The sequence below is a fragment of the Pipra filicauda genome, unplaced genomic scaffold (genome assembly GCF_003945595.2).
Source record: "Pipra filicauda isolate LSUMZ 115617 unplaced genomic scaffold, ASM394559v2 scaffold513_size392548_pilon, whole genome shotgun sequence".
Classification (NCBI taxonomy): domain Eukaryota; kingdom Metazoa; phylum Chordata; class Aves; order Passeriformes; family Pipridae; genus Pipra; species Pipra filicauda.
In genome coordinates, this window is record NW_024104658.1 from 248,813 (window position 1) to 274,264 (window position 25,452).

Genomic DNA, 25,452 nt, shown 5'->3' on the forward strand with positions numbered 1-25,452 from the left:
GCAATTGGAGAGCAGCAAGATTGCAAAAAGGCACGTGAAGCTGCCACAATGCACAGAAGAATAAAGGCGGTGCTGACACTGGCTGAGGTTCCCTCTCCAATGAGGAAGCCTCTTGCACCATAAGTGATTTCTCTGCGTTCCTGTTTCCTTTCTGTGCTTGCACCTTTCACAGTCAGACGGATGTGCAGTGAAGCAGCCAGTGGGGCTGAGAACTCAGTCCTGCCCTGGGAACAATCATGGCCCTGCAATGGATATTTCTCCTGCTCCTCACACCTCTGCTGGCAGAAAAAGAGCACGATGAGCTAGATCTCAATGACTATGGAAAACCCCAGGAAACAGGTAAGAAGCACTCACTCCTCTACCTGTAAGAGAAGGTTTGGCTGTACTCCTGCTGCAGGGCTGCTGTGCATCTTCATCATGTGCAGGATACAGCAGCTGTATCAGAGAGGTCTGATGTCCGTATCGGGGCCCAAGCCAATTAGCTGGGTTGTGGTGAGGTGGAGCTCTGTTGGGGATGGAAGGCAGCAAACCTTGGGGTGCTGGGAAAGCCTCTGCAGGGTCTGTAATGTTCCTCCATGGAGCTGGGAGCATGAGTTGGCTGTCTGTCCTTGCATGGTGTGCAGATGCCATGTCCTCACCAAAGTGGAGACGGGTGCTGGCGCCCAACAAAGAGCTGGAGAACTGCAAGCTGAGCCCCTGTCCAGGAGACCCTGGAGGCAGGAGTTATAATGTTTTGGGATTGCTCTTTAATGGGCTTCCTTGGTGCTGGAAGGGTCAGGACACCCCCAGGGCTCTTCTGGGCTCTTCCTACAAAGGCTGCGTGCTTGGATCCCAGCAGAGTCAGTGCGTATCTGCAGGCTCACATGTTATCTGCCCTCCCAGGAGGCTGCACTGTCTGGTGTTTGACTGTGGTCCAGGGGCTATGACCTTGCATTGTTCTGTGTGTGTCTGAATTGGACTATTTCTCTAAACCAATTTTCTTGGAGCTAGATGATAAAAATCATTAAACAAGCATCTAATCGTGTCATCCCGGTTCACTGTGGGGATGCATCTGGACTGACGCAGGGTAGAGAAAACTGCTGATTAAGTACCCTGGCTATGACAGGGAATGGGACCAGAAACTTTACTTGATGTTGTGAAGTGACATCAGGGTCTGTACTGTGTGATAGGGGTCACAAGAGCTTGTTCCCAGGGAAAATGTGTCCATGTGGCTGCAGAGAGTGTAAGCACAGTACACTGTCACGCAAAAACCAAGGGCTAAATCTGCAACAGAGGATATTCTTCTGCCCCGAGTGGCTTCCCATTGCTCAGATCCCCACTGAAGCTGTTCTCCCAGGCTAGCACATGCAAGCATGTCCAAGTTCTCCTGTTTGCTTTCAAGGTGCACACTAGGACCAGGACCTGTCTGCACCATGTACGGTGGGATGCAGCAGGGACTTGTGGGCCAGCAGGCTCTTGACACGCTCTGCAGATCTCAGTCACCCAGCCATCCCCAGAGGAGTCTGGGGCTGCCTGCGACAGAGATGATATTGCTGAGTTTGCACCTTGGTGTTTGTAAAAAGAGGAACCAAGACAAAAACAAGTGGCAGCCGCACCCAGCAGTGCGGGCAGCCCTGCCTGCATCCTCAGCATGTGGGCTAATCCCATCCTGGGACCTGTGCTGAGGTTCCACCTGATGGATTATGGTCCTTCTCCTGCTGAGGGACAGGACAAGGAGAATGGCCAGGAGGGGCAGGAAGGTCCCTCTCATGCCTGTTAGGGTGGAATGGGCTGACAGTGTCAGTGGGGCAGGGTAAAAAGCTGTTGGGCAGAGATAGGGGACATAGGGATGGGATTCCTGAGCACCTCTCATGACCCTGGAAGATATAGGGTACAACCAGGGAGAGGGAACAGCCCACTGGGAACAGTGCCACAGAGAACAGCCCAGGGAAGAAGAACAGAGCAGCTGCAGGCAGAGGATGTGGTTGGGACGTATATAAACTTGTGAGCCAGCACAGCACTGTTGTTCTGCTCACTCTGTCACGGGAACACCGTGCGCTGAGCAGAGTGCATTGTCTCATTGTCCTGTTGTCACCTGATTACCTTGCCGTGCTGCTCTCATGGGGCTTTCTTCCTGTATGAAATCCTCATCCTCTTACAGTCCTAGTGCACCTTGGAAGGCAGGTGGAGAAGCTTCTAGGGGATATTTTCTGTGCAAAGGCAGGGCCTGTGATTCCAGCTGGCCCTAACCCCTTTCTCATCAGCCTTGCTTGACAATGCATAGTGATTTAGTGGCAGCTGATGAGAAGCTCTAACTAGGAGCATAGCTGCAATGGCAGGTGAGTAGGAGGTTTCTAGCTAAAATAAAGCCACACTCAATCCGAAAGGTTTTTTGTCAGTCGAATTTCAAACAATGCCTAGAGTAAATCCTGAGGGGAACACTAATGCTGAGAGATACTGTAGATGAGTGCCTTGGGCTTGACATCCTAAGGGCTGTGAACTGTGTGCTCTGCTATGCTTCCACTGCACATCACCAAAGCACAAGCTCAGGAAACGTGAATTTTACTGCCTGTTCTTAAAAACCTGTCAGCTGCATTTTTGCGTGGTGGGCCAGTGCAGGTTAAAGAGTCACCATTTCCCAGCTCTTCCCATGGTGCCTTGTTTAGTGACCTGCTTTGCCTGGCATGACTCCCAAGAAGAGCATCCCCGTGGTCTCTCTGCTCCTTTTCCACCCTCACACTGCCCATCACCCTCAAAAACCCGCTCAGACACCTTGGTTGGTGGTGAGTACAGAGACGGCCCAAGACCCGTGTATGTGTTCTCAGTGGCTTTCAATACAGTCTCCACCAGTGGAAACAGTGATTGCTTTTCTTAGCTCATCTTAGCAAGCACATGTCATCAAATACAAAACTACAGCACACTTTGCTGTCACCTCCCTTAGCTGCCATGGGAAAAAGGTTGAACTTTGCCTACTCCTTCTTAGTTTTCACCTTGTCCTTTTTTCTTTGTGTATGAGATAATATAATGTGAGAAAGTACATCTTTTGCTGGTTAAGCAAAGGGCTGAACCCAGGAGCCTGACCTGAATTACCAGCATAGCTGTTTCTCCTTTCTCCTGATCCTCCCTGACATCTGCTTCTGGGGCATGCTGATGCTTTGTTTTGCCTGCCAGGCTCAAAACTCCCTTGCAGCAGAGACAGGCAGTCCAGATATTTCTGTAAAATGCTTTCTATAGTCATGGGTAATAAATAATAAGAGAAAGGAGGGTATTCATTTAGTAGCATCAACAGTAAAAAACCCAAAACAATTAATCTCTGCCTATAGGAGACAAATAGACCAAGCTTTTGCTACCACTCCTGTCTAGGCATTCAGCGTTTTCCGTTTTGCTGCGAGCACACGTTGCACGTTACAAGAGGTGCCTGTTTGGTCACAACTACACCGTATTTTCCATACTGAAATCTCACTTGACTCAGTCTCCTTCCTACACCTGGGGTGGAAGGCCTGTGGGTGGCTTTCTGCATACCACTGTGCAGGGTAAAAAACAGTGTGTGAGGACAGTTTCATTACTCTCCCAGATGCTGTTAGTCCCTACAAGGCTGGAAGCTAAGTGCTTCTTTCCCTTTTCTGCCTGAGCATTCTCCTTTCTCCATCAGTGCCCTGGCTTCCCACATACATCCAACTGTTTGGCACAAGTTTTGAGCTCCAGCCTGGTGGAGATCCCTTAACAGCTTCTCTTGGCCACAGCCAAAGCACACAAGCAACCAGTCTGGATTAGAGCACAGGCTCCTCTGCTCCAAGGAGCAGTTTTCCCATGGCAGTTGTTATGGAGTGGTTGGGAAAGAAGTGTAAGAAAGTGACTCAGGACAGAGGTGCCCCCCCCTCCCCTGCCCCAGCCTGTGCATCTCAGTTGCACTCAGCAGTCATATATTAGTTTGTCACAACGAGTCTCAAGTGGTAACCACATGCCTGCCAGGCTTGGACTTGTTGAAGATGTGAGGCTGAGTCGGATTGCATTAATCAATGTTTTCAAGACAAAACCAGACGTGCACTGAAAGTGTCTTCTCCTCCCCCTCCTGTGGGGAAGCTTAGCCTCCTAGGCTTCACCCTCAAGCAGAAATCAGAAATACCACCAGGAAGGACTCTGAGTGGCTGCAGATGCCTGGATACAGATGGTTTCAGTGCTGTGATACCCTACATGACTTCAGCTCCTCTGCAGCAGCAAGAATGTAGGCAAGAAGCAGGCCCTGGAAAGGCTGTGATGGCTTGGTCACTACTAGCAGGGTGCTCTGTGTGCAGAAGGGAAATAGGCTTTGGCAGTCTCCCAGGCTGCCTTCCTGGTGTATGCTGCCCCTTTGCAAGGCAAGCAAGCTGGTTTTGCCATAACCACCCGAGTCACAGGAGGCAAAGGCAGGGACTGTGAGAACGAAGACCACAGTGAGAACGACTTCTCACTGTGGGAGAAGATCAGGTTTGAGACCATCTGAGGAACCTGAAGGTGCACAAGTCCATGGGACCTGACAAAATGCACTTGTGGGTCCTGAGGGTGGAGAGAGTGGCTAAACCAGTATCCATCATATTTGAGAAGTTGTAGCAGGGAATTTCCTGTGAAACTCCCACTGACTGGAAAAGAAGAAGCATAAACCTTATTTTAAAATAAGGGAAATAAGGGAGACCCAGGGAACTACAGGCCAGTCAGTCTTACTTCAGTGCCTGGCAATATCATGGAGCAGATCCGGCTGGAAACTATGCTAAGGCACATGGAAGTTGTTGGTGGCAGCCCACATGGCTTCACTAAGGACAAATGATGTCTGAGAAATATTGTGACCTTCTACAGTGGGGGTTACAGCATTGGTGGATAAGGGAGGAGCGACTGACATCATCCACCTGGACTTGTGCAAGGCTTTTGACACTGTCCCACATGACATCTTTGCCTCCAAATTGTACAGGTGTTGATGTGATGGATAGACCACTCACTGGGGGAGGAGTTGGCTGGATGGTCACACTCAAAAGGTTGCAGTCAATGGTTCAGTGTCAGCTGGCACAGGTTGCCCAGAGAAGCTGTGGATGCCCCATCCCTGGGAGTGTTCAAGGCCAGACTGGACAGGGCTTTGGGCAAGCTGGTCTAGTGGAAGGTAATCCTGCCCATGGCAGGGGTGTTGGAATGAGGTGATCTTCCTTGGGTCCCTTCCAATCCAAGCCATTCTATGATTCTATGATTTTATGAAGGATTGCATTGATCTAAGAGCCTGTCAACAATAATTAGTATAATACTTATATGCCTAATTTCAGTTGTGAAGTTTTAACTTTTAGTAAAAAAAATAAAAATAATAAAAATCATATATTTTAAACAAAGACTAATTCTTCTTTGTGCTACAGTAAATCTGCACTGTATTGCACCTCTAAAGCAGCAATCATGAGATGTGGCTTTTTGAATCACAGTGTTACCCCTGGCCTCTGCAAGGAAGCCCTATAAGTCTAGAGTGGGTCACTTATGGTTGTTTTAGCAGAAAGTGCTCTGCTATATGAAAGGAGCTAAGAGATTTGGTGGGAGACTCAGGGAGACCTAGAAGCAAGGGAGATCTCTGTCGTACAGCTGCCACCACGCCTGCCAGCAGAGCATCTCTTGAAATCTGCACCGGCGTCAGCAGGGAGTCTGCAAAGCAGAATTTCTCTTTTCCTCCTGATTTCCTGCCTGGCAGGTTGCCGTGCGCTGTGGTGCTGGTGAGTTTGTGTACTGTGGGGACCGTAACAGTTACCAGGAGGTATGGAATAGTCAGAAAAGGAAAATGATGAGGCTTCTTTGCACTGAAGGTCAGGAGTGGGGCAGGCTGAGGGAGGCCAGCCACGCCCGTGAGCACTCACAGCCCCCTCAGCTCCTAGGGCTGTTTCCACTGGAGATTTCATTCCCCAAAACTGCTTCTTGCTTCAGGTCAGGCCCCACAAACCTCTTTTCAAGCAATGATTGCTCATGTTTCTGTGGTGACTCTAGGATCGAAGAATACACATTGATGACTAAACTTTGTACAGGCACAATTTGGGGCCCTGTAATGGGAAACAAAACATGGGAAGCACCATCACGAGTACCTCTCAGGTGCCTGAAGTATTTGCTGCTCAATTCGCCACTCTGGTGGTAGTTTTTTCCACGTTTTTGTCAAGGGCTTTATTCTGTCTGAGGTGGTGGAGCTCTTGTGGTCTGCTGGTGTGCTCCTGTTTTTGTGGGGAGTCCTAATGCCTTTTGGGTGTTGTGGGAAGCAGTGCAAGCTGGCTGTGCCTCCCTGGCTGCACCCCAGTAAATTCTGACAATGTTTGGGTACCCATAGCTAAATTTATTGGATGAGGAAAGCTCACAGAGTTACATTTTTTATTATGTGAAAAGTGTAATCTGCTCAGGGCGTAGAGACCCAAATTAGTGCCATGCTGAGAGCCAGCAGAACTCCTATCTAGAAGCCAATGAAAACAGATATGAAGATTTATTTTAGCCAAATGCCCAATCTACATGTTACCCAAACTCAACTAAATGTGAAGGTGGTTAAATACCTTTGTGCAGTTCCTCTCAAGTGCCCTTTGCCAACCCAGGTGTGGGGGTGGTGCTTGTCCTGGGGGAGGACTGGAGGGATATGGGTCAGGAGGTACCCATCCTAGGAGCTAGCTGATATTTTGAGAGAGGGATGGGGAGAAGGAAATAACAAGTGTACCCTCCAGAGCAAAAGCAAAGTGGCAACCTGAGTGGGTTTTTTGCTGCATATAAGTGTGTTTGTGTGTGTGTGAGCAGACAGTATCCAGCAGAATGATGGGAATGCGGATCAGTGGTGCCAGCAGAGGGTCTGGTGCACTCCCACAGCCCCTGGATTAGGGAGCAGAAAGCACAGGAGAGAGCAGCATCCACCAGGCTGCTGGATCCCTCTGGCTGGGGTCCCTCCACAGCACAGGAGTGGTCAAGGGGACCTGTGGATAACCCTCCTGCACTGCACCTGAGAGTGCAAGGAGGGATAATGCACCTGGGCTCTGGGGCCTCATCCTGGGAGGTGCCATCTCTGCCACCCCTCTGAAGGGAGGGGGACCAGCAGCCCTCTGGACGGGACCCCCTCACCCCTGAGGTTGCTGCCGGAGCCCGGTGACCCTCAGGGCCCTCTTGGCCTTTGCACACAGGAAGATGTAAAGCTCCCTCCGACTGGGACCCCAAGCTGCAGTTTACCCCAAACCACACGAGTTATGCCTTGAACGAACTGGTGCAGCTGAATTGTCTGGAGAAGTTTGTGCCATCAGTCCCCCAGATCAGATGCATTTCCAGCGGGACCCAGACCCTGTGGAATGAGACTGCCACCTGCAAGGGTAAGCACAGCCCTGCATCACCCTGACCTGGGGTCCTGACCTGCCATCAGACCCTTTGTGACATGGTCATGCTTCAGCCCCCACTGGGCGATAGTCTGGGAACAGGAGACCTGGATACTTTGGCTTTCCTCTGTGTCCTGAAGTGATGGGGCTCTTTTTGTCCCAGCACCCTGCTGTGAGTGCCTGCTGGGATCTGTGCTCCTTGGGAGGGGTTCAAAGGCAGGAACAAGGGTCCCTGCACTGGGGCTACTGTGCCTTCAAACAATGCCTGGGCATATGCCAAGGTGGTGGGAGTGGTAGGAACTCTGTGTGAAGACAGAGGAGTTCAGTCCCTGGAGTGGGGAAGCCTACAAGTCTGTAGGCATGAATGGGACCGCTCTTGGGGTGGCATGCTGCCACCATTAACTCTGTTCTAGGCTGCAAGAGAGGGATTTAGAGTTGAATGTGGTAACCAAAGGAGCTGGACACTGTCAAAACCAGGATAAGAGATCAAAGCAGACCTCTTCCCATCCTACTTACACCTGCTCTTTCTCCTCTCCTCTGTGCAGAGAGATGCCAGAAGCCCCAGTGGGTCTCAAAGCTCCACTTTACCCCAAAACAGAATTTTTACTGGCTGAAGGAGGAGGTGACACTGAGCTGCTTTGAGAAAGACCCTCCTCCCCTTGCTGTGATGAGATGTGCAAATGGGACTTCTCCAGGTTGGAAGCGTGCTTGGGAGGTGAAGGACATCCAGGGAACATGGCACAAGTTGGCAGAGAGACTGACCTGCAGCACAGGTAAGTTGGGAAGCGGTAAGTCTCCCCTGCTACATGCACTTCTCTCTGTGGAGGGGACCTGGACATCCTGCCATATCTGTGAGAAGCCTTGGACACAGCTCAGAGACAGGTCCCAGTTGGGAGCAGTTTCCAAGAGAAAGGAGAGAGGTAGAAGCTTTCAATGTAGGACAGGTTTCTCTGTCCCTGCATCTCTTCCCAGTCTATTCCTGAGTTGTAGGCCATGGGGAAGTTGGAGGAGGACAGATCCTGCCCCTCAGTTCACCTCTCTCCTAGTGTCCTGTATCACTTCCTTACCCAGCCACTTGCTCCTTCCCTGCACTTGAGGACCCTTGGGTTTCCTTGTGGTATTGAATGATGATGGAACAGCCAATCATGGAAAAGCCTTGGTGTCCCTCCTGCCTGAGCACCTCCTGTCTGAGAAGGACTCTCACACGTTCTCCCTGACAGAAAATTGCACAAAACCTGAGTGGGATGAACAACTCCAGTTTCCAGAAAACAACAGTGAATTCCCACAGAATGATCATCTGCAACTGACCTGCCTTAAAGATCTCAAGCCATCCTTCTCCGAGGTCAAATGTGCAAAGGAACTTCAGGAAGTGAATTCTGGAAAACCATCCTATAGACAGGCCTGGTGGGGCAGGAACAGCACAAATGCCTGGATGCGCATTGAGGGGGGCGTACAGTGCCTTGGTAAGTGAGGCTGCAGCAGCTCTCCCTTTTCTCCTCTGTACCTTCACCCTCAACAGCCCAGCTCAGCAGCAGGCACACCACAGTCCCTCCTTGCTGCTGTGGTGCTTGTGCAAACTGGTGAAGAGGACAGCCCAGCCAGGAGACAACAGACAAGGTAGTACCAGCCCGGCAAGCTGACAGCTCCTGCAGTGGTTCCTGAGCGGGCCAAATGTGGGGCCCACAGATGGGACTCCAGGCCTGGGGCAGGATCCAAGACCAGCACCAAGGTGCCAAAAGGGGTTCCATGATCCTCAGTGTACCTCCACGTGCCACCCTGGAGTGCACAGGTCTGCTTGTTCCCCTGCCTGCCCATGTGTGAGGGATCCTGGGAACGCCTGCAGGAGTGGAGGGGACTGAAGGGAACCCTGACTGCCCAGGGCTGGCTCAGCCCTTGCCATTGGTACTGGAGGCTGTATGGGATGAAGCTGGGGGAAGAGAAATGCCCTCTGTGAGGTGGTGGGAATGCAGGACTGTCCCAGGCAGGGACAGAGCTGTGCTCAGTGTGGGCATGGCAGTACTTGGGCAGTCCAGTGCTCAGGAAAGGTGGGCAGGGAGAGATAACTTGGGAACCTCCCTGCCTGGGGCTGTGGGAGATGGATAGGAGTGTCCACAGACAGAGGTGGGTGGATGGGAGAGCTTCATGGATGGTTGACCCTTCATGCTTCATGTGAACAAGAAAAGCCCCCTCCAAACATACCTTGGGTAACATCCTGGGAGATAGATGTGACACCTTTCCCCTCCCTTCATTGACTGGATGGATTACTGGGGATTTCTCTCCCACCACTCACCCATACTCCACCTCATCAACTCCCAGCCCAAATACTTTTTCCTCTGCCAGGAATGTGCCAAAGACCCCAGAGGGACTCCAGACTCCAGCTGACACCAGACCAGGAGAATTACATGGAGGATGAGGAAGTGCTGCTGAGCTGTCCAGAGGGTTTCCAGCCATCTTTCACCAAAATCAAATGTTGGAGCGAAGCCGAGTTCCCCATTCATAGGAAACCTGTGTCTTGGTGGGGAAATAACACCAGAGGTGTCTGGACCCACATTCCCCCCTATGTGATGTGCATCGGTAAGGCAGGAATGAGGAGCAGGATAGTCCTTTGCAAGGGCAGGATGCTGGGAATGTGTCTGAGTCAGAGCCAGCATGGGAACTTTGTGGTTTTACACTGAGGCCTATGCTGTGAGACTGGTGACTGTGGAAGCAGCTCCTGCTTCCAGGCCATGATGAAGTGTCTCCTGTTGTGTTCTCCCATGGCACCAAAGGGTGACTGCAGCCACACATCTCAGAGGGTGTGAGGGCAGAAGGACCCATTTGATCCTTCCTGTGAGACGTGATGTAGCCCGACTAGGGGCACACTGTCCTAAGATTTGAATGAACAGGCACAGTTGCCTCAGTGCAGAAATCCTCCCAAAAGTTCACATTCGGCATCCCAGTGAGCCATGACCCCAAACTCCTCCTACTCCCTACCAGAGAGCTGGAGTGACCAATACACACCCTCTCCCCCAGCTGTGCCTGGAGGACACTGTGCCTGCTGAGACCAGAGCAAGAGGGAACCTGCTGCCGCTTTGTCACCTGGAGGGGCCGGGCTGGGGTCAGTGGCTGGTGCCTGTGCATGGGGTGGGGCACGGCCCTGTGCCAGTGGGACAGAGCTGCTGGTTGTGCTGCTCAGATGGGCATCTCTGGCCTTCTGCCATCAGGCTTGTTTGAGAGCAAAGCCTGACCAGGAGTGGCTTGTCACCAGCATTCGCCTCTGGGGCTGTTCAGAAGATGCTTTGAACTTTCTGACATCCCTTGTGTGCCCCTCTGGGAGAAAGGAGATTGTATTTTAAGCACTTTCAGGCCTCACAGAGCCCCTTGCAGAGGCTCAAACAGGCAAGGGCTCCTTCCAAGGGCCAGCATTCTTGTCTGGAGGAATTGTTGCCACAAAGGCTCTCCCTGTAGCATTTGACAAACGGCTGGGAAAAGCTGTGCCTGCTCAACCTAAAGGATGGTGAATTTGGTGAGGAGAGGATGTGAAGGAAGAGGGCTTGTGGCAGGAAAAAGGGGTAGGAGCTGTGCTAAAGCAGGGGATGTGAATGGAGAAGGCCTTGCTCCTCCCCATGTCCCACTGCACAGTGGTGTGGGGCAGAAGGAGAGTAGCCAAAAGACTGACTGAGTCAGAACAGGGAGCCCAGAAGTGTGACAGGGGCATCTCTGATCCCTGTGGTAGGGATGAGCCATGGCTGAAGAGACATGCATCCCAGCAGGACAGGTGGCACCATCAAGTGCAGCTTGAGCTGGGATGGGTGACATGCCTGAAGGAAATGTTGGAGGGAGTCTCCCAGTGCAGGGCTGATTGTCCTGGCAATCTCCTTCCTGTGGGCTATGGAGGAGGAAATAGAATGTCCCCAGACACGAGGCTGGATGGGGGAGGTTCATGAATGAGGGATCCTTCACATTTTACATGCACAAGGAAAGCCCCCTCCCAACATCCTGAGGTGGATGTGTCACCTTGCCTCCCCCTTCAGGGGCTGGAGGGATAGCTGGGCATTTATCTCCCACCACACACCCATACCCCAGCACCCTCCAGCCCAACTAACACCCACTTTCACCTCTGCCAGAAACGTGCCAAAGGCCCCCTTGGGCCTCCATCTTCCAGCTGGCACCAGACCAGGAGAGCTACAGGAAGAACGAAGAAGTGATGCTGAGCTGCCCCGAAGGTTTCCAGCCATCCTTCACCCATGTCAAATGTTCGAGTGAAGTCCAGTCCTTCATTGATGGGAAACCTGTCCACAGAGAGGTTTGGCTTGGAAGACATACCAGAGGTGCCTGGATTCGCATTCGCTCCAGCATGGAGTGCCTTGGTAAGGCAGGGATGAGGAGCTCTCCTGGCTGCCCCGCCCTGCCCTTCCTGAGCAGGGAAGGCAGCTGTGTGGGCACAGCAGGTTTCTGGCTCTCTGCTGCCTGGGGAAATGGCACGTGCTGCTGAAGGCAGTGTCAAGGCAGCCCCTGAGCCTGCCTTCAGTGCAGCCTGCAGTTACCCCTGGAGCTGTGGGCAATAAGGGAAGGGGCTTCCTGAGGACTTCTGGCCAAGAGCAAAGCATGGTAGAGTGAGGAGTGGTGGAATTTGTGGTCAGCATGGCATCCCAGTGGGGGCAGGACTTGGAGGGCTGTGCTGCCTGTGTCCTCTCAGACTGTGCAGCTGGGAGTACCACAGCTTCCTCTAGGCTCTGTGGCCTACAGGGTGTAGGCTGTAGGCTTGGCACCATGTCCTCACAGCTTGGGGTCTTCCTGTCCTCTCTAAGGGAGAACAGAATGGCACTTGTTGGACTTGCTGGGACACACAGACACCTCAGTTTGGAATCAAGGGGGAAAATTGCCTTGACCAGTAATAGTCCACTCAGTCACTCCCATTCGTTCCTGTCCAAACTCCTCCTGCTGCCCTACTGGAGAGCTGGAGTGACCAGTTTCAGCCTCTTGCTTGCCCTCCCACCAGGCTGGGTGGTGACAGGGCTGTCTGACTGCAGAATCCTTGCAAGGCTGGCAGGGGCAGGAAATGCAGTGACTCTTTGTCAATCTTTCTTTCACAGAAGTGCTTCAGGTTGTCCCCGGCACCTTTGAGATCTCCAGCACCAGCATCAAACTGAACTGGACCTGCAGGTTCCCTGGTGCCTGCCAGGGCATGCGGGCCATGTGCCGCCTGGCAGTGCCTTCCTCCCCTCCCTGCCAGGCTGAGGAGGTGGAGGGAGAGGAGATGTTACATGGCCAGGAGGGAACATTCTCCTGCTCCCAGTTGCAGCCCTTCACTGACTACAGTGTCACCATTGTCTTAGCCTCCAGCACAATCATATACAGAGAATGCAAAACGACAAAAGAATCAGGTGTGTGTCCAACTCCATGAAATGGAAAATGTCTTTCACCTAGTTGCTCAGTCCACTCCCTGCAGTGATGAGGATTGTGGATGCCTGAGTCTTGTGGGGCTCTGGGGAAGGGGCTCTGCAGAACCCTGCAGCAGGGCACATCTTCATCTCACTGTCCCCCACCTCACCATACTGTTGCTCTTCCCAATGCTGCAGCACGTGCAGCCTTTGCAGGGGACAAACCCTTGATATGGGGTCCCCATATCCTGTCCCCTGGACAGGAGCTGCCGGCACCCTGCTCTGGGCTCAGCCCCTCCTCATGGGCCCTGCGTGTGACCCTGTTCTCCTGTGCTTCCAGTGCCAGACAAACCAGAGGAAGTGTGGTTGGATACCAGCAGAGGGTCCCTGAGGTGGAAGGAGCTGCCCTCCTGCAAAGGGGAGATCATTGGATACCAGGTACCAAGGGGCCACAGCCCTCATTGCCTGGAGTTCTGTGCAGGCATACTGGGAAGTGTGAGAAAGGGACAGTCACAATGACCTGCAGAACGAAAGAGAAGCTCAGGGCTCTTCTTGTGGAGCATGTCAACACCATGCCTGTAGTGTTGCAATACCTGTCCTTAGGTATATGACACACATATACACCCCTTCAAATAAACAGCCTCCCTCTTCCCTCAGCTGTTCAGAGAGACTTGATTCTTTGCTTATGGAGGCAGACACTTGGACATCCTGAGTGTTGGCTCCAAATTCCTCCTCTCCTAATCTTCTCTGCTTTGAGGTCCACACATGGGGGCAAGGATCATGCTGGTTCCTCTCCAGAGCCTTCCACAGCTGGGGCAGGCTCAGAGAAGGGGAGGCTGCCAGAGGTGCTTTGCTCTGCCTCGGTGAGCTGTGGGCAGGTTGGAGCTGCTGCCCTGCAGCTCTGTCTCCTCTCCCCAGCTGAACATCACGGCCAGGAGCACACGGGATGGAGGCTTCCTGGAGATGGAGCGGCTGCAGGTGAACGGCTCCGTCACTGAGCACCGGCTGCCGGAGCACGGCCCTGGCAGCAGCTATGTGGTGTCGATTCAGGGACTGACGGCTGCCGGGGCCGGAGCTGCGTCGCTGTGGGAGTTTCAGAGCACAGGTAGGGCTCGCTGTGCCCCTGTCCGAGGAGCCTGGTCACACAGGAGCTGTGCTCTGCAGCCTGCACTGCCTGAGCCTGCCCCTGCTGAGCTGATGCTCATCTGCTCTTGCCCTCCAGACAACCAGCACCCTCTGGGCATCAGCTGCCGCAGCGTCCCTGACATCTCCCCATCCCAAGGGACGGCCGTGCTTCCCCTCCAACCCATCACCACGGAGGGGGTCGGGTGAGTGCAGCCCTTGCACTTCTGCCACCTCCACATGGGTCTCCCCTCTGGTAGTGCTTGCCTGCAATGCCCCTGCTCCACTCACTCTCCCTGCTGTCCCCCCGCCCCTCTCACTTTCCACCTTGCAGGGAGCACCAGCTGGTCGTGGCCATGACACACAACAGCTCAGGGATTGAAAGCGCCTGCTTGGGGCAGCCACAGCCCTTCAGTGCCAGCCAGCAGCCCTTCAACACCACCCAGCAGCCCTTCAACACCATCCAGCAGCCCAGAACCTACGTGGCCGCTGTGCTCAACCTCACCGCCCCCATGGACTTCGTTTTGGGCAACGGCACCTGGGGGCAGGGCTACCACAACGCTGCCCTGCGCCCCGGCTGGGACTACACGGCCCTTCTGCGCCTCGTCCGCCGCTCACCGCAGGTACCCAGTGTGGGGCCTCCTGGTGTCTGGGGACACTGCTGGCCAGGGCTGGGCCCCTGGGTGGGTCTGGTCTGGCTGTGATGGAAAAAGACAATGCTGCACAGGGTCAGCTCTTGGCCCTGCACTGAGAGCCCAGGCACCTTGGCAGGATCGTGTCTGTGGGGTTCTTGGCCACAGCTGTGGCACTCGGTGGTTGTGGGTGGGAGACCTTTGCTCCCAGGAAGGATGGTGGGGCAGGAGTGGGCTGAGCTGTTTCCCTGTCTTCTCCAACAGTCAGAGAAGTTCACCTGTGTCTGCTACAGCTTCTCTATTGGTAAGTGTCTCTTTGCTTCCGGTGTCTGAACCTTTCTCCTGCATATCCCCTTTTCCCAGCCTGGCTGCTTCTTTGGAAATGAGCTGGTCCAGTGCAAAAGTGCTGGGGTATTGTCCTATTTCAATCTTCAAAGAAGTTCGCTGGGCTTTGAGGCTATCTGTGGTAGACGGGTTTTTGGCATCTTCAGGACACTTAGGCAGGTGTGGCACCAGTGGTAGCTGGACACTGGACATCATCCTTGCCATCACCACATATTTAATCCTAGTCCTGGTGCTCCCCTGCTGAATGTGCAACCCCTAAAGGCAAATACCTCACTAGGCTCTAGTGACTGCCATGACTGGGGCAGTCAAGGAGACAGGATCCACAACAGAGGGTATCACACCAAGCAAGAACCTGCAACCTCCTTCTGCACCAACATAACTTTTCTCCAATGCAAAGCCTGGGGTGGGAGATGAGGGAAGCTGATTATCCTTCCAAGCCCCTAGAAGATCTCCCAATGCCTAGTTCAGGCTGTGCAGGTGCCTGAGCTTGGGCTGTGCTGCCTGCAGGGCAGGAGCCGGTGTCTCTGCTGGACAGGATGCCCCTGGTTCTAACAGTAGTGCTGGTTGCTGCACTCCTGGCACTGGGAATCTTACTGTTCTTCATCCTCTTCAGGTCAGTATGTGCTTCACCCCTCTGGCCCTCTGTGAGGCGTCCACTGCCTTGGACTGGCAGGGAGTGTCCAAGTGGACCTTGAGATAAAGCAGGGTGGGAGACAAAGCTGCTAGATGGGAAACAGCCTCTCCTCTGTCTCTCTGTTCTGCTGGTCTGACTTGCTGTTTTGCAGGCTAAAGTACAACAGTTCAAAAACCTCAGAGAACAGCACTATCCCGCTGAGAAGATGTCGAGGAGGTGAAGTATGAACAAAGGCCCTGTGCACCTTATCTGGACAGGCTGTCTGTTAAAAGCAAAAGCAGGGTGCTCATAGGCTCCATAAAGTCCTTACAGGAGCAAGGGGATCAGAGCTGGCTGGCATGGGGGAAGGGACACCTCCCAGGAGATGGTACAGGACTCCTGGCCATCACAGTGCGAGCTCAGCCCGAGCTGCAGAGTTCCAGGGCCAGCCAGTTTAGCATCAGGTGCATGAGGAACTCCTGTCCTTGTGGTCTCTGTAGGTGCCTGCAAGCTGAACACACAGATCCCAGTGGAGGAACTGCTGGAAGCTCTGAAGAGGTTTAAGAGGGAAGAAATAGAGGCAGAGCAGACAGATGATGAATCAGTTGACAGGCGTGGTGTCGGGCATCTTAGAGAATATCAGGTTTGGTTTAGCTTTGCTTTCCCACCTGGCTGTACTGTCCACACTTCCCTTACCTGTTCCCTGGGCATGTGATGCAGTTGGTTTTCACCAGCCCTAGAACACATCCCAGTGCTGAGTGAACTTGCCTTCTTTGTCTGCAGCAACTGTCCTCTGCTTTGTTGCACCCCTGCAATGCTGGGAAGGAGCAATGTAATCAGAGCAAGAACCGCTACAAGAGCATCATCCCATGTAAGCAGAGTTCTCCAAGGTTTGGCACAGGCACTTGGAGCTGCTTGGGCAGAAGAGGGTGCTGGGCTGGTGTTGGTGGCCCTGCAGCTCTTCAGAAATACTGAGGTCCTCATCTCATCCTCTGTGGCCACTGAAACGCAGAGGGATTTCTGCCCCCAATGTTTTGTGTCCAGTTGCAGAATCCTTGTTCTGCTCCTCAAATCCTCCTGCAAACTTAATCATTCATCATTGTATTCCTGTTCCTGACATTAGTCATTGCTGAACACTGCCATGTCCCGTTCAGAGGCAGGTATTTGTGGGAAAGTGGAAGGAGTGACCCAATTTCTTTCGAACCTTAAAGCTCCTCTGGGCCCCACATGGTGTGGACATTTGGCTTTTCCATAAATAGTCCTCCCTAAAACTCCATTAGGTTTCCTGCTGTGCCATGTCACTTTTCGTCTCATCAGCTGTTCTTTACCCCTGAGTCCTGAGGCCTGGGGTGCTGCTGAGGAGGCAGCGGACAGTCACAGACTGTGGGCAGTCCTCCTTAGTCTCTTTGTTGCTGCCCCAAAGCATCAGCCCACCTCCCTTCTCTTCCAGATGATCACTGCCGTGTGGTGCTGCAGCCCTCTGGTACAGGGAATGACTACATCAATGCCAGCTATATGGATGTAGGTAGCAAGGAATTGCTGCCCTGGGAAGGGTGGGAAAGGTGCCTTGTTATGCTCGGTAAGGACAGTCCTGCTCATATGGGTGGCCCTGAGGTCTGACACTTGCTGCCCTCAAGTGCTGGAAGGTCTTGGGATGTCACTTTCCTTGCATCCTTTCTGAGCTGCCTGGAGTACTCTGGATCTGTGTGCAGTCTTCATCTCTAACAAAAAGTTACCTGTGTGAGGGGCCAGGAGCCAAGATGCAGCCCCTGGTACACACACTCTGTGCTGGCCAGGACTGGTGCTGTGGGACACACCATGCTGAGGGCTCTGGGCTTTGGTGTCTGTGGGGATGGATTCTTTACTTCATTCTCTGTTAAATATTTAACCCATGTGATCGGAGCTGTTTGAATCTCTCCCCTGCAGAGCTATGGAAGTCCACACTTCTTCATTGCAGCTCAAGGTGGGTGCTCTCAGACTTCATCCTCAGGAGATGTCAGTTGCTGCACTGAGCAATCTGGGGAATGGGGAACTGTGAGAGCAGCCTAGGAGCTGTGAATGGCTCAGCCCAAGGCTCTGTATCTCCAGGGTCTCTGACCTGCAGGGCATGGAAGGCCTCAGGGGCAGTTTGGCAGCAGCTGAAGCTGGTGCCTGTGCTGCCCAGTCTGAGGATATGGTCCTTCCACCCACAAATCTGGTTTGTTCCCTTTGGCAGCTGGCATGACAGGGACAATCCTGCAAATGCCTGACACGTCTGCACTCAGTGCACTTGGATACAGTCCCCTTCCAACAGTACAAAGCTGGGCTGGGCTGCTCTATGCATCATGGAGGAGGTCTTGGGATCCCTGCAAAGCTCCAGAAATTTCTTTCAGGAAATAGGACCCTAAATGTGGGACCAGTTCATGGTCATCTTAAGGGTCTGGATGGGGAAGCCCCTGAAGCAGCAGTGAATCCCTGACATATCCTGGGCTCACCTGCTCACCCTCCTCCTTGTCCCATTTCTAACACGATGATGAAGCCAATTTGCCCAGCAACCCTGCCAGGTGCTGATGTGCCCTGGCTGTGCCTCTGTCCCTGGGCAGAGAAAAGCCTGGGAATGTCTGAGTTGTGCCTGGGAGCACACACCCACAGCTTGGACAGTGGCACAGGGCTCTCCTCTTCCTTCCCAAGGCCCCTTGGCTGAGACAGTGGTGGATTTCTGGCAGATGGTCTGGCAGGAGAAGACCTCAGTCATTGTGATGCTGACAGGCTTAGTGGAGCAAAACAAGGTAGAGAAACCCAGCCCATTCTCCACTTCAGCCCAGACTTCCCCGCCTGCTTTTGCTGCACTCCCAGTACGTCTGTCAGTGAGGGCAGAGAGTTCTGCTCTACTGCAGCACTCCCCTCATGAGGTTGCTGGTGCTCAGAGGTCTTGCTGCTGTTGACAGATCAAGTGTGAGAAGTACTGGCCAGAGCAGGAGGAGGTCTACGGGGACTTTACTGTGACACTCAACAACACCAGGGCCACCACAGGCCTTGTCACACGCACATTCAGCCTGCAGAAGGTAAGCCTGGCATGTAGCTGAGGTGGGAATGCAGGATGTTCTGGAGGTTCAGAACTGGTGGGAGCTGTCAGTCAAGGACATTGTGGGAAATCCTGCCTGATCTCCAGCACAAGAAGGTCAGTGCTGCTACCACTGGATTCCATGCTAGGGCATCAGCCCAAGGTTTCTGTGCCAAGCAAAAGCAATTGGTCAGCTCCAGTGATCACCCCAGATGAGTCTGGACTGATGATGCTCATGGGAAGATCATGAGGGCTTAGATCAGGTGATTACAGAGGATATAAAAGCAGTTAAAGGGTATAAAATGGCATTTCTGTACATCCAGGATGGTGAGACACGTGTCTGCCTGTCACCTGAACCAATCTGCAGAGGGTCTACACTGAAGCTCCTTGGTCACTTATAGCTACTAAGCCTGAACAGCTAGTTTATGGTTTAAGATAAACTACATAAGGACATTTCTGAAGATGGATACTACTTCTGAAGTTATACCTCAGATAAAAAGCAGAAGCTGCAGGAGCTGCAAGGAGGGGGAAATGGGTAAAATATAAAGAAATTGCAGTTATGCATATTCCTGTCTTTTCTTGTCTTACCCAGAGCAAAATGTAGCTGAGAGGTAAAGCTCCAAGAGCACCTGATGGAAGGACAGCAGTTCATTAGTTCAGGACAAGTGACTGTGATATTTATGGCAAAATACATGATGGGCTGGTAACAAAAGTGACTACGTTTATATTAGTGCAGTACCAGCCTTAGGGAATATCTTTCCTGTGGAAGCCAGGGCTTCTGAATGACTATGGAAACAACCTAAGCTGTGATTTTGATATTCTTCCTCTGGGCCACAAGCTGCATTTGCTGCTCCACCTTCACCGTTCACAGCACGTGAAAGCAGAGAACAAATTAATTGTGCGGCCCCTCTGAAGTGGTTTTCTCCACTGCTCCCTACTTCTTGTCATGCAATCACTTCACACAAACTTCCTGGTTGATTCCTGCTCCCTGTTGCCAGCCATGTCTCCCTCTTTGCAGGCAGGCTGTGCTCTCCCAAGAGTGGTGGAGCAGTTTCACTACCTGCTGTGGCCAGACCACGGAGTCCCCAGAAACACCTCCCAGCTCCTGTGCTTAGTGGCAGTGGTGAACAAGAGGGTGTTGGAAGCACCTGCTGGGCCTGTGTTGGTGCACTGCAGGTACTGGGCTGTGAGGGCTTGGGTGCTGGGGCATAGCTGGCAGAGGCAGCACTGAAACTCAATTTTCTGTGTCCTCAGTGCAGGGATCGGGCGCACAGGTACCTTCATCGCCCTGGACTTCCTCTTGAAGATGGGGAAGGCTGAGGGGAAGGTGGATGTGTTTCACTGCGTGCAGCAGCTGCGGGAGCAGCGAGTCAGCATGGTGCAGACCAAGGTGAGGAGAGTTACTTGCTCCCCGCACACCTTGGGCTGCAGATCTAGTTCCCACCCTTCCCAGGGATGTGGTGTGCAAAGCCACATTGGCCATGCAGTTCATGGTCTAGCCGCAGGGACTGGAGCTGCCAGCTGATGGAGACCACAGGATCTTATTTTCAATACTGTGTCCAAACCCAGTTGGGATCCATGTCCCCCAGAGTCAGACCCTCTGAGGTCTCAGCAGCATTTGTACACTGATATATATCATCCTCATATAGAAGGGCTGTCTTGTATGCAAGGATCATGAACAAGAGTCCATTTGTTCAGACTTTCAAGATGTCTGCCCTTGTGGCATCTCCTGAGCAGCAGTGTCCTGGCCTAGGGACTCCTACTATAGTCTGTTCAGTGCTGGGTCCCTTTGGAGAAAACAAGGTTGGGCTAGACCAGCCCACTCGTTGTAGGAGGACTAACTAGTCCACAGGTTTTCTGTGTTTCCTCCCCCAGAGTAGGGATCTGGTCTGAGAGGGAGCATTAAAGCATAGGAAGACAGTCTTTTCTGGGTTGCTGGAGTTGCTGGCTGTGTCTCAAAGCAGGGCTGCCTACACTGATAGCTGTCTGGCCTCAGGGCTCCATAGAAAGAAAGTGAAGATGGACCTGGCTCATTCCTGGCACAGGCTGATGCCAGTGGAGGTCTGGAGTTCCAGGCTTCCTCCTGGAGCTGCTCCAGACTGCACAGCTGACCCGTGTCCTCATGCAGGAGCAGTACACTTTCCTGTATGAAGCGCTGCTCGAAGGCTTGCTCTGCGGCAACACCGGGGTCCCTGTGGAGAGCATTGCCACCCTTGTCCACTCTCTTCGAGAAGCTCAGACTTCAAGGCCCAACAGTGTCCTTGACAAGGAGTTCAAGGTACCACCAGGATATGGTGCACTGGTGCTGTGAGGGCTGGTCTGTGATGCCACCCCCCTCACCGCTCCCCTCCCCAGCTGTGGGATGGACATGGGAGAGTGTTTCTCTGGGGTGGCTGAAGAAGGGGAGGCGCTGGCCGGCATGACTTACTTGGTTGAATCATCTCTACAGGCCTTGCAGAAGTTTTCTGAGTTGTTCCAGCTCCTGCCATGCAGAGAAGCAGAGAAACCCAGCAACCAGCCCAAGAACCGCAAGCCAGGGATCCTGCCAGGTAACACTGGCAGGGCTGGGCAGCCCCTTGCTCTAAAACCCAGTGCCTGAAAGCAGCATGGGTTGAATGGTGTTCCCCTGCTGCTTCCCTCCCCAGCACCATGCCACTGGCAGATTCTGCTCAAGGTCTAGTCATCATTTTCTGGTTAGTAATAAATACAGATTGGGCTGGTACACCTGGGGTACACCTCGGATACACCTGGGATAAACATGTCCCTGGTCTAATCTTTCTCGGTGGAGTAGCTCAGATGAAGCATCAGGGAGCAAAGAGGAGAGTGGAACTGCTGTGCCTCTGTGCAGGAGATTTTGGACATCTCATGTCAGGGGTCCTTGAGCTGTCAGGGCCCCAAGGCTGGTGGTGCCTGTTCATTCAAGCCCCTCCAGCCCATGCCACAGGAAGCCACGTTGACCACATCACTTGCAGAAAAAGCCCCCTGCCTCTCTGCAGGGAGAGGATGACCCTCTCTCTGTCCCTTGCCTCCTCAGCGGATTCCTGCCGGCCCATCCTGATGTCTTCGCTGAACGCAGACGGCTCCCCAGGTTACATCAACGCCGTGTTTGCCAGCGTAAGGTCCAGTCCCAGCGGGGGGAGAGGGGGGGGCGAGAGCTGATGGTAGCAGCAGAAACACCTCCCCCCCCCCCCAGAGCGTGTCACCCCGGTGTGAGGTGTCCCAGCCCTCGGGCTCCTTCACGGTGACTGCTGGCCCTGCCGCCAGGAGGTGGCCCCCGCGCTCGGCTGAGCTCTGCCTGCGCGGGCAGCTCCGCAGCCGCCGCACAGCCGCTGGACACAGCCGAGCCCGAGTGTGATGACCCGGGGGGGCGGCGGGGGGCAAACCTGAGCTGCTCTGAGCAGGGCTGGGGTGTACTGTGTTTCCTCCATCTCTGCAGGGAGGCAGTGCGGCGTTCCCACTGTCGGAAGGGCTGTCGGGAAGGTGGATTGTGTGACTTTCCCCACCTCCAGGCACTGTGGCGTGTTTTGCAGACATACACCGAGGAGGATAGAATCGTCATCACCCAGCTGCCTTTCTCCACCACGCTGGTGGATTTCTGGGCTTTGGTCTGGGATTACACCTGCACATCAGTGGTTGTGCTGAATCAACTCCAGGAGCTGGACAAGGTGAGCAGCCCCAGCACAGCTCTCCCCTCCCGTGGTTCCCTGTGGGGCTGAGCAGGGGTATTTCTGCCTTTGACCCTGCACAGCTCTTACCATGAGAGCCCTGCAAGCTTGTGGGCTCCACCTGGGAGAGCCCTGAGACAGTCCAGCATCACGGCACCACAGTAGTGGACTGTCCTCAGTCTCACAGCAAGGGAGCATCCCTCAGGTGTCCTCTCTGCTGGAGTGTGATTTTTCTGGCTGAAGCACTGGCTTAGTCCCCAGAAAATGTTTGACAGAGCCACGTGTACATGGCTCTGAGATAAGGGAGTGGTGTGATCCCACCCATGCGAGGTGCCAAGCGCTGCCACGCGTGCAGGTTGGGGCTATGTGTGATCATGCACATGTGTCACCCCCCCCAGACATACGTGGAGTTCTGGCCCACCCAGGGCGAAGATGACTATGGCCGTTTCCATGTCCAGTTGGTCTCAGAGGAGCCTGGAGCTGGCTTCACAGCCTGGACACTTGCCCTCACCAACAGGCAGCAGGTGGGGTCTGTGCTCAAAGATGGCAAAGTCTTTTGAGAACAACCTTTTTAATTTGGGGCCAAAGTCACAGCTAGAGGTGGCAGAGACCACATTGGTCAGAGGGATCTGGTGGGGTCCTGGAAGGGCACTGGCCAGAGCAGGGTCTTTTGCCTTGGGAGAGAAGTTAATCCCAAGAAGGTAAGGCTGCAGGCAGAGGTACAAGTCAGAGGTACCTTTGTGTGCCTTTCCAACTTGGAGGGCAGCAGCTGTGGATGGAGTTCTTGCATCTTGGGGGTTCATAGAAGGGTACAGCTGTTGCAGGTAGCTGGGCACTGGACTGGTGCCAGTCTGAGCTGCACCTGGTGTGCTCAGCTCTCCTCTGATGCTCCGTCTATTTGCTGGTCTCAGAGCGCTCAGTGGAGAAGGGCAAAGTCTGGGACTGGGCTGTCCCACTGTGGAGCTGCTCCCTTGATCCAGTGTGCATGGCTGAGCCAGTACTGACACACACTGTCCATCCCTTCACTCCGTGAAGACAATAGGTTTCTTTTCTGCCCAACCCACTGTCTTTCTTCCCCACTAGCCCAAAAAGTCAGCACTGGAAGTCCAGTTATGGCAACTGAAGGACTGGCCTATGCAGGAGCGTCTTCCCCCGCACCCTACCACCATCATCAGCTTGCTAGGGAAAGTGGAGACACACCATCGGCAGAGCCAAGGTGGACATATCCTTGTCACCTGCTGGTGAGTGATGTCTCTTGAAGGAGCAGCCATGGTACAAAGCTGGACACAGCCCAGGCTCTGTCAGTGAACTTGGTCACAGCTCCATCTTGGGTGGATGTACGGACATGAATTCAGCTATGTTCAGAGAGGGAGACTTCCCTGTGGAGGCTGGCTGGCTGCAGGATCTGTGGACGAGATCACCCTGAGAGCCTGGATGTCTAGTGGGATGCCTCTGAGGTTCAGCCATGCCAGGCGATCCCAGAGCAAGTGACTCTCCCCTTTCTATCCTCTGCAGGGATGGAGCCAGCCGAAGTGGGATCTTCTGTGCTGCTAGTTTCCTGTGTGAGCAGATCCAAAGTGAGGGGATGGTGGATGTATCACAGGCCGTGAGGACGCTGAAGAGGCGGCGGAGACAGCTCATCAAAGATGTGGTAAGTGCTCACTTCAAACCCAACTGGGATTGCAACACCAAACCCAAACATATCCTGGACTGACCCAGCAGCTGCCCTGGCCCCTCTGTGCTCAGGTCATTCTGGGGCCAGCAGGAGCAGACGAGACCTCTGAAAACCCTCATTTTCTGCCTCTGGGACATACCCACTCACTCAGGGGCAGGTTTTACAGGACCAAATGGGCACCACAACATCCTGCATGGTGAGCGGCCCCTTTCTGGTCCACCTGGCCTGCTCAGCAGGAGGCTGCACTGGTGGGTGTTCAGGTACATGTCCTGCACCCACTTCACCACCTGGTCTGGGTGCTAGAGGTCATCACAGGGTGAGCAACCCAGATGGGATTGATCAGCAGACACTTTGTGCCCTGGAGGCTTGCTTTCCTCTTGAGGCCAGTTGGCTCTAGCACTGGGGTATCCCAGCCCTCCAGCTACTGGAGCACGTGCCTGTGATTTCTCAGCAGGGGAAGGTGGGCTCCAGCTGAGAGGAGGAGAGCAGGCTGTACCTGTGCCTGGCATGCTCAGGAAGCTGTTGGAAACCAATGCTCACATTCCACTGCAGGTGTTGATCTACCAGACACTCATGTGCATCCCTCTTTCCACAGGAGCAGTATGGGCTCTGCTATGAACTAGCCCTCAGTTACTTGAATTCATTTGAAACCTATGGGAATTTCAAGTAGAGACGTGACCACAGTCCATCTCTGGACAGGACTTTGACTCTCTTGGCAGACCTTCGTCAGTAACAATGAAAACAAGAGGAAACAAAAGGGATGTGCACAGCCCCAAGATGATTTACTCCCCTGAAAAGCCACAGCAAGGGTCCTCTGTGGCTGGAGAGCACAGGCTGGACTGTCTCCAAATTGTGGTCAGGCTTTGAAGTAGGAAGCTGACCCTTTGCCCAGCATTTGTGCAGTATCTTATCTGAAATCATAGCCTGAGTATTCACGCCAGAGCACGGGCACCAGGACTTGACATACTCTTCCTTCCTAGGGATGAAGAGAACAGCTATCCCATCTAGGCTCTCTTGTCCCTTCAGGCAACCCCAGGGGAGGCGGGGTAGCACCAACATCTGTGTTTTGTCAGGAAAGCACCAAACTACTGTAAGATCTGTGGTGCTCAGGAGCACAAGCTATCTGTCCTACTTTGGGAGAAGCATGAAGTCCAAGGCCAACAAGAGCCAAGGGTGGGGCAAGCCATGGTCCTGTAGGGCTAAATAGGTCCTTCCAACCCACACAATCTCTTTCTGGAAATCCATTTTCCAGCTACTGATCCAAGTGCCACAACCCTGCCAGCTCCAGAGGGGCTCCTTCATCAGCCTGTCTGACTTCACTATGACAATCCCAGGTTATAGTGGCTTAACTTGGATATCCTGGATGTGATTCCAGCAGGGGCTGCTGCTGCATCATGGAGACTGGTTCTACCTTTGCTGTGTAAGGGCAAGAGACCTCAGAGCCAGGACTGACCCCAGGTCCTGACTGGCTGTGGCTCTCTGTCCTGTGTCTCACCAGTAAAGACCCTGTAACAGCCACGGTGGTGGTAACCTCTGGTCTTCACTTTTCTTCCAGGTTTGACCCAACACAAGGCCCTCAAAGAAACTAAGACCACACAGGTCCCTCAGCTCTGGCCACAGCATGTGCACAGAACACACTCCTGCCCAAAATGTGTGTTGAGGGACATCATCCTTTATGGAT

At 53.5% G+C, this 25,452-nt stretch overlaps 1 protein-coding gene across 1 annotated transcript; it reads left to right on the forward strand.

The window, feature by feature from the left end:
• Window positions 1-228: 228 nt before the first annotated feature.
• On the forward strand, window positions 229-25,289 carry LOC114002476 (receptor-type tyrosine-protein phosphatase kappa-like). Its single transcript, XM_027748449.2, has 30 exons — window positions 229-339; window positions 7,128-7,310; window positions 7,859-8,086; window positions 8,534-8,776; window positions 9,654-9,887; window positions 11,420-11,662; window positions 12,389-12,679; window positions 13,017-13,114; window positions 13,595-13,781; window positions 13,899-14,004; window positions 14,133-14,421; window positions 14,695-14,734; window positions 15,283-15,388; window positions 15,561-15,625; window positions 15,889-16,031; window positions 16,172-16,259; window positions 16,839-16,909; window positions 17,315-17,351; window positions 18,059-18,156; window positions 18,316-18,432; window positions 19,450-19,607; window positions 19,686-19,821; window positions 20,560-20,709; window positions 20,881-20,980; window positions 21,466-21,545; window positions 21,962-22,096; window positions 22,495-22,620; window positions 23,180-23,337; window positions 23,612-23,747; window positions 24,367-25,289. The coding sequence occupies exons 1-30, from the start codon at window positions 237-239 to the stop codon at window positions 24,439-24,441; spliced, it is 4,224 nt and encodes a 1,407-aa protein (XP_027604250.2). The 5' UTR covers window positions 229-236; the 3' UTR covers window positions 24,442-25,289.
• The last annotated feature ends 163 nt before the right edge of the window (window positions 25,290-25,452 follow it).

Coding starts and splice junctions, on each gene's coding strand:
- LOC114002476 (XM_027748449.2), top strand. CDS start 237: ATGGCCCTGCAATGGATATTTCTCCTGCTCCTCACACCTCTGCTGGCA. Junction 18,433..19,449: donor GCACATTCAGCCTGCAGAAG/GTAAGCCTGGCA, acceptor CCCTCTTTGCAG/GCAGGCTGTGCTCTCCCAAG. Junction 20,710..20,880: donor TCCTTGACAAGGAGTTCAAG/GTACCACCAGGA, acceptor TCATCTCTACAG/GCCTTGCAGAAGTTTTCTGA.